The sequence below is a fragment of the Macadamia integrifolia genome, chromosome 1, assembly GCF_013358625.1.
Source record: "Macadamia integrifolia cultivar HAES 741 chromosome 1, SCU_Mint_v3, whole genome shotgun sequence".
NCBI classification, from domain to species: domain Eukaryota; kingdom Viridiplantae; phylum Streptophyta; class Magnoliopsida; order Proteales; family Proteaceae; genus Macadamia; species Macadamia integrifolia.
The window spans coordinates 19,472,442-19,481,049 of NC_056557.1; the positions used below are offsets into that span (position 1 = coordinate 19,472,442).

The following is an 8,608-nucleotide window of genomic DNA, read 5'->3' on the forward strand; positions in this document are numbered from 1 at the left end:
CCCCCCCCCCCCCAAAAAAAGGCCTCCTATTAACTTCTTTTCCAACAGTAACTCTCTTATAACATTAGAGAATAGCTCTTTTTCTCTGACTTTCCTGCATCAATCTGGTTCATAGATTGAACCCAGTTTCCTTTTGTCATTAATAGGTTAGCTGCAGAATGCCATTGGCAAGGTTTGATTCAATGCAATTTTCTTAATTAGCAACATTGATTGACCAAGTTTGGAACTTGGAAGCTTGTTTTTAGTTTCTCAGTAACAGCATCTTACATCATCTTGCATGGGAAAAGGACAAGAAAGGAAGGGACATCTAATTTTTCTGTTCTTAATTGGATGGGGATTTATTGAAGTTTGTCCATGGATATGGTGGATGATTGTGGTAGTGTTAGTAGGGTTATTTCCAGTATGTGTGTTTAGTTTTTCTCTAGTGCGGAATCTTTTTGTCACCAAAATGGTGAAGTGAGAAGGTTATTTCCAATATGTGTGGTTATTTTTTCTGTAGAAAGGCATCTTGATGTCGCAAAATGGTGAAGTGACAAGTTGTGACTTTCTTTGGGTTCCCCTTATTCTCAAAAGTTATATAATTAGGTTTAAAAATTGATTCAAAGTTACTTGTCCTTATGTCATTATGAATATCTTCACATTATATGATTAGGCATGTTAAATTACTAGATTTACACTCATTGGTAAAAAATGTGTTAGTTTCTAAGGGCAAAAAATTAAGGTTACGATTTCTTAATATGAATTATGTGCCATTTCTGGAAATGGTCTGACGGGATTTCTTAAAACCAAATGTGTGCCCATTTTTTTAAGGTGCTAGCAAGAGAAATCATTTCTAATTTATTTAGAAATCATTTTTTATTTTTTGCGTATGATTGCAAGAGACTGCATCTAATTTCTTAGAATATGAAATAAATTTTCTTTGTATCGAACACCACATTTGCAGCCATGTTTCTTAACCTTCTAACCTATGTTTCCTTTGTAGGTCAATTGGCAACCATATGCAACACTTGCGAGTGCTCCTCTTGTTGGTCTTATAGGATCATATATAGGTTTGGCTCGCACATGGCTAATTCATTTCAATGTGGTTGAGATGCATCTCCCACATCGATGTTTGCGTCAATTTGGACTAGAACAAAATGTGCCTCAAAGTGTCGCTAGATGGCAGCGTCACACGGTGGCTAGGCTAGGCATAGATTATGAGGATTTATTTCAATGAGAGGTGAGTGAGTGGACATACTTCAATGACTCCTTTGAAATAGTTAATGCTCCCCCAGAGTCGAACCCAGGAATTACACAATCAGATTACCTTAAGTGGTATCTAAGGGTCAGCCATGTTAGGATTCATCCTCCTCATGAAGTTGACAACCAACGCCCCAATGAGTATAGGTTGAAAGGTTATGGAGATAGTGAAGCATTGGACTTGGTAGGTTAACAATTTTGAATGAATTAAAGAGTTGTTCATTGCCTTTAGCGAATTGTCTTAGAACACTGAATTGTTCAATATTTCATATTTGTCTATTAATATTTTTTTCATCATCAGCATCGTCTTATCCATCGGGTCAGCTCCAACCTCTATTGGAGCCACTTTTAATTGATGATGTAGGTGTGCAGATCCACGAGTTGGTAGACATGTTAGCCAAGGAAGGTTATGATGATTCATGTCCTAATACATAAGTGAAACACATTGACAATCCTCTGCCCACAACGATCGAAGGTATTTCTTCAACAACTGAATTTGAAAAGTACAATGGATCTGATGAATCAGTCTCAAATAGTGACAGTAGTACATATTCCACTCGTAGTCCACAAGCACATCCACAATCAATGGATGAGAATGTGGCAGTGTCTGTAGGCAATGATCATTGCTTTCAACATTCTATTGTCCCCACTCACATTACATCTGGTGCGGTTTCCAGTTCAGCTTTTGTGGATACTACTAACCACATTGAGATTAGGAACATAGAATCAGATACTAGTCAAATTAGGCATGTTTAGATTAGTGTGTCCTCTAGAGGTTCGTTGTCGAACTCAGTTGTGGAATGTCAAAATACAACATTGCTTGTCCCTACGTTGGAACAACAAATTATTTATCCATTGGGAGTGGGTTCACCTGATATGGACAAATCCGTACAACAAACAGTCTCTATAGGGGCCATGACAGATGTGATAAAACATTCGATGGGCACACGAAATGTGGCAAAGAAACTTGTTGTACGTAAGAAGGCATGGTGGAGATACTAGTTTACCATGATGGTTTTATTTTTTTGTGAATGACTACAAGGTGGTGTTTTTTGTTTTGGATTGACCTAAGATGGCCAGTGAAAAAATGTTGCATCATTTAGTGGTTGTAAAAAAATGTGGTATGGTAAACAAGGTAGTGTCTTTTATTTTGGTTATTTTTATATTATGATTCATAATGCCAACTGTTATAACATGTCAAACTAGACAAATTTGAAACCTAGTTCTTTTTTTTTTTATTGTATGTCTGGTGGTTTTAGAAACTATGACTCTGTCATTTGTATATCACGAAGGGTGATGACTTATTATTTTAATATCTCATGTTTATTGAAACTACATTACATCATAATTCTTCAAACTATCTCTGGCTAGATAGTTAAATCCTTTGGAAAAATATATATATCTGGTGCTTAAGGGGGTGTTTGGTTTGGTAAATCCTCAGGATGACATTCTTTAGCATGATAATTCTTAATTTTTTGAGTTGTTTGGTTCCACTATGATGACTCTCATAAGAGAGGCACCTACTTCCAATGAATGACTATATTACAAAGGTGGAGGGAAACTTTTAGTTTATGTCAACACTAAAACTCAGATTTGAGCAACCATCTTCACCCTTACTATAAAAGGGGAAAGTGGGAAGATGTTCTCTATGGAGGCCACTAGACCCATGCTAATGTGAAGAAACTGCTCTGGTTCGATACCCTCTCACACTGAGAGTCCACCGCCGGTGACTGGTAAGCTCTCTCTTTCTCTCTCTCACTCACACACACTTTCTCGTTTTCTCTGCCTACCGCTCTCTATTTTGATTTCATGGAGTTGTATGGTTAGGTTTTTAAAACCAAAATCTACTGCTCTCTCTCTCTCTCTCTCTCTCTCTCTCTCTCTCTCTCTCTCTCTCTCTCTCTCTCTCTCTCTCTCTCTCTACAGCTCTCTAATTTGTTTTCATCGAGTTGTTAGGTTAGGTTTTTAAAACTAGAATCTATCGCTCTATTTTGTGTTGTAAGTTTATTTTTAGGTTTTTTTAACTCAAATCTCATATACTCTATTCATGGAAATGTATCAGTGGTGATCGAAGTGCTTGGGTTTGTTCTCTAGTTCGCCTGCCCTTCCACCGACTCTGCAAAATTGGATTTGGTATTCGGAGTTGTAAGGTTAGGTTTTTAAAACCAGAATCTGTCGCTCTCTATTTTGTGTTGTAAGTTAATTTTTAGGTTTTTTAACTCAAATCTTATATGCACTGTTCATGGATATATAGCACTAGTGATCGAAGTGCTTGGATTAGTTTAGTTTACCTGCCCTCCCATCGACTTTGCAAAATTGGATTTGGTATTCTCCTCCTCCTCTCTCTCCCTCTTTCTAGCTTTCTTTGAATGTCGCTCTCTATTTGGGGAAGATGGGTCAATTGGCTTTCTCTACCTTTCTCTAACCCATGAATTACTGACCAGTTGCATATGTTCCCTTTAACCTTATGCATTTTGCCTTAATCACATGGCAACTTCACCATCGCCTATGTTTTGCTTCTATATTTTCTATTGCTGGATATCGATAATTGCTTGCACCTACATTTTAGACGTAGCTTGATTCCTTCCATTACTCTGTTCTATGTTATTGTTTTGGATGATGAAATCTCTGGTTTCAATTCTTTTCTCATTTTGTCCTTGTAAAACAGAATTGAAAGTGAGGTCCTTTTTCCTTGGTTTATTGTTTCAAAGCATATGGTCATTATGAGTTTGATATGATAAAAAGAATGGAATTGGAAATCATGCTACTGCAATTCACAACCTGGAGGACTGCCACCTACCACATTATTGGACGTGGACAATTGCCACTTATTGTTCAAGACACTACTAAATCCATAACAGAGGCTTCCATCCCCTTTATCCGTATATTTCTTATGTGAGGCTTCTGATATTAATATCCCCTTTTTCATATGTTGTGAAGTGTGAACAGCTTGAACACTATTGCTGCCTTTGAAGTTTTTCTACTGGTTTCTAATAAATACATAAACAATCTATCCATTGTTTATTATACTCTTCATTCTAACAGCTGTATGTTCCTTAAATCCTCGAGGATCAACTTCATGTTAGCCAATCTATTGCCATTTGCAAAAAAACTTATGTACTGAGATTGACGCACTTCCATGAGTTGTGTTTTGGTAAAAAATTGTGTGCTAAACGATTCTTCATGCAACATAAGGAATTGGCTCCCATCTTCATGAATGCCAAATCCAATAGGTTTGGGACAATGCATTTTTCATTAGTTCTGTGTTTGGTAATCATGCCCATGAAAGAACTGAATTTTTTTTTTAGTAATATAAATTAATGAAAGCTAAACTGCGTCTTATTTTGTAATTCAATGGATTATTTGATGCTATATCAGAGTCCAATTGCTCACTTCTTTCAACAGGGTTCAAGTACAACACCAAGGACACCTTAAACTGTGTGTTTTATTATTTGAACCAATATGTCTTATGTTCCCTTTGGTTGTAGAGAATTTGAGCAGCAGAGGGAGCATAGGGAGAAGGGGTTTTGGATGTTGACCAAGCAGAATATTCATGATCCAGTTCAAAAGTTAGCAGCTTCCACAGAGATGACCAATGATCAGGTAGATTAGGTTTTACGGTTGTTTTGGGCTCCTGTTGTTGATTGGTGTTTTCATAATAATCAACTAAGCTATTAGATATGAACCTATGGTACATTTTCCATGGAACACCACCCCATGGTACACACCTTAACACAGATGAAGAAGTAAACCACAAATAATGTTTCCACTTAAAAATAGGCTGATTTTTTCCTATCTTGTAGCTGGAAAATACTGTAGAAAATGAAGCCTGAAGATATGAAAAAAGGTGGAAGGAGAGTTAATCCTCAAAAAGATGTTCACAGTTTGAAACAGAATCCTTCATGTAGTTTATATCTTGTAACAAGCTTCATGAGAGTTCATCATAATTAAATGTGGTACATAATAACTCTTCTGGTGTAACAGATCATATGCTGGAACTCCTTTGTAGATCTTAATATTTTTTTACTGATGCAACTGCCTTGTCTTTTGCCATATCATGCTTGACTTTTAAGATATATCATGTCAAAGGTCTTTGAAACAGGTTGATGTGAGAATTAGATTCAAGTAAGAATTTGGAGAACTTCCTTCATTTGAGGATGATGTGGAATTGACTGAATATCATGCAGACTCAGATGTGGGAATACTCATCTAACTCGTCAGAAAGAATTTATGCCGAAAAGCATAATACATCAAGCATGCATCAAATTGATGACCATATTCAAACCAAGTGAGAGAGTACTGAAAGCAGTGTGAAATATAGCAACATGAATGCAGAATAGGAGGGAGGCTCTATGTAGTCTGTATGATCTACATTTTGTTAATTCATCTGCCAGGAGGATTCTGACAAGTTAATATTATCTCTAGGATATGGTTCATGGCACCACCTTTATTTATTTATTTATTGTTACCGATGTTACAACTCAAATGGAGGTAGCCATGAAGTATTCTTACTCATAACATTGGAATATGGCATGCATCACTGGGATGGATATCAGACACCATTATTCACCCACGGACCACAGAGAGAGTCAAACCTGGATCCTTCCGGTTTTCTTTTTAATTTACAAATTTTAGCCTATTTTATTCTTATTAAATTATATCCTGTTGATCTATAATTTCATACTCCATTGCTAATCTTTATTCCATAGTATTATTAATTCAGTTTAGTTTCTGTTAAATTGTTCCCGGAATCCCACCTTTACAAATCCTATTCCCTTAAAACCTCTATTATAGGAGTTTTGCATTGTCGAGTTTGCATTAGAGGAGCCTTGGAGGTTTGCTCTTCTGATCAGGCTAATCAGTTCTGTGAGATGGGGCTCCTCTACTGCACAAGAGGAGCCAACTTTCAATCCAATGAAAGCCAACTTTCAATCTAACTGGATAAAATAAAAGATTAAACATGTCACTGATTTTTTGTTTAACTACTCTTTTATTTCTTTTATAGACATTCACTCTATCTTGGATTCAGAGAGTCTACTGGTGATGCCGTCCGATGAAATAAGTTTCTTGATTTTATTGGATGATGTGCATATAACAACAATTAGAAAACATGATATAAGTGAACAATCTCTCTCTCTCTCTCTCTCAACGTGATAGAACACATGAAACTTCAATTTAATATTAATTGCTCATGTTCTCACGTGCAAATAGGATTCCTTACTAGTGTATATATATATGAATCTGTAAATATGGGTATTATTTTAACTAAAATATTTTTTTTGTTAAGGTCGTAATGCGTTCAATGTTTCATGATCCCAATATTCCAAGTACTGGTAAACTCATGCCTATGACCTTCCCTCATTATACAATTGCTATCCAACCGCCAACTATCCGATTTGTAATTTTAAAGCTTTTCAGCACTCTATGAATTGTTTCCCTTCAAATGACTGATCAAACTGCCAGTTTGCTGGAGCTACACAGTAAGATGTAACTGTCCTTCCACTGTCTGTTGTCACCTCGATAGATAGCGGTTGCCTTCCAAGGTTCAAGTTACATGCCAATTTTGGCCCCAGTTCCTTCCCATTAAAATCCACCGGTATTAGATCCATTTACGTTCATTGCAACCACCTTGCCATCCAGCTCAACATTGGTCATTACGACTTGATAGAAGAAGGAACTTCCACTGATTGTGAATCTCAATCCTCCATTCCTCACACAGTTCACCCTACATACAACATAATTCCCTATTTAGTTGCAGAAATTGAACCATAAAGATTTGACACAGGATCGGCTAGAGGGCTACAAGTATGCGGTCTGTACAACATTGAGGAAATATAGTGGAAAGTCAACTTCTTCCCCTACCCATTGCTTAGTTGCTAATTTGTTGCAGAGGATGGCAATGAAGTCCACCTGTTCTTGGTCAGAGTTGCAAAGCCTAAAGCCCAGATAGGCTAGCTTAGACTGAGAGGACCACGTTGATCAGAAGTTAGTTCAGGCCTAGGTTCCCCTGATTTCAGCTTGGCCCTGCCTAGCCACATTACCCATATGCATATATATATCATGTAACCTTCTGTATTCAGTGGTTCTAATGGAAAATAAATTATACTCTGTGATCACATATTTCAACCCACTGGAACCAAGGAAAAATGAAAGACACACTTACCCATGCCTATATATTATTGAAAAAAGTCCAAACTTAACAAGGGCTTTAGTTGCCCAAACATATCAAATAAGCAGATCACTAAATTTCCTTGGTAACATCAATTTTCATTTTTGAAACATTTTCAAAATGCGGTGTACACTTGCAGCAACAAGGCAGTAAACACTATTAAATATTTGAACTAGGCGTAGGGTGTTTTGCATCAATGCAATGTAACGCCAGTGTTTCTCATGTGCAAACTCCAGTGCTACAACTTTGTCAATATTGACCAGCAGATTACTATAATGCCACTTGTCATCCATATGAGCCATATAATGCATCCACGTGTTACAGAGGATCTCTCTCACACACACACACACACAAGGAAACATTGTTGGAAACAAGATCAACCAACACCTCATTGCTGAATATTTATAATGTTGCCATTATAAGTGTTGTCCTTCAACTAACACTCACTATTTATAATATTGTCGTCAAAAGTGCTAATGATCAACCAAAACCTTGGTAAAGAGTTTACAGGCACAATGGTTTGTACACCTGATTCAGTACTATTTGTGCAAATGCAATACATATGCCAAAAAGATCAACCAACATCGCATGGGAATGCCTATATAACAAGTAGTTCATTGCAAAGATGATTAACTACCAGGGTTGAATTCCTTCAAGTCCATCGAAGCAATTTCCCAAAAAAAAAAAAAACAAAAAAACAAAAAAAGGCTCTTGGTTCAACCTGCAAAATGAACTTTAATGTCAACTTCATCATTAAAGATGTGTTCTTGAAGATTTCATATGATGATCTATTATTTCATCTCAAAACATCTTATGAATCTATAGGACAAAGAACTTCACCTAGCATGAGATCATTAAATACTCCATCCATGATCCATCTAGTCTCTTATATGTTGACAAATAAAATAAAATCATATAAATTATGTAATATGCATACCTCAAAACTCCATGCTCGAAGCATACCCACCACCTGGAAAATTGTCAGTGACTGATTCAACATCAAGAGAAGGATCATCAAGAATCCCATTGAGCCGTTTCATATTTTCACGTTCCTTCTTTATGTTGTTTATAATCTCAACCTCCCGTTCGCAAAGATATGACTTTTGGAGCCGATGTCTCATTATGTCGATCTCATGTTGGGCATTTTCAAGGGCAATTTGTATCTTAACCCTGTTTGGTGGAGCTTCACAGAATGCTTTT

General features: G+C 36.7%; 1 protein-coding gene and 1 long non-coding RNA gene across 2 annotated transcripts in view; both read left to right on the forward strand.

The window, feature by feature from the left end:
- Positions 1 to 3,156, forward strand: part of LOC122086478 (protein MAIN-LIKE 1-like) — a 10,201-nt gene extending 7,045 nt beyond the window's left edge. Inside the window, exon 6 of the mRNA XM_042655292.1 lies at positions 983 to 3,156. Within this exon, the coding sequence (XP_042511226.1) occupies positions 983 to 1,216 (234 nt within the window). The 3' untranslated portion in view covers positions 1,217 to 3,156. The remainder of the gene's footprint in view (positions 1 to 982) is intronic.
- Positions 3,157 to 3,164: 8 nt separating this feature from the next.
- LOC122086485 lies at positions 3,165 to 5,266 on the forward strand. The gene is made up of 3 exons (XR_006142443.1): positions 3,165 to 3,389; positions 4,728 to 4,842; positions 5,043 to 5,266. It is a non-coding gene; the product is annotated as an uncharacterized LOC122086485 (long non-coding RNA).
- Positions 5,267 to 8,608: the final 3,342 nt, after the last annotated feature.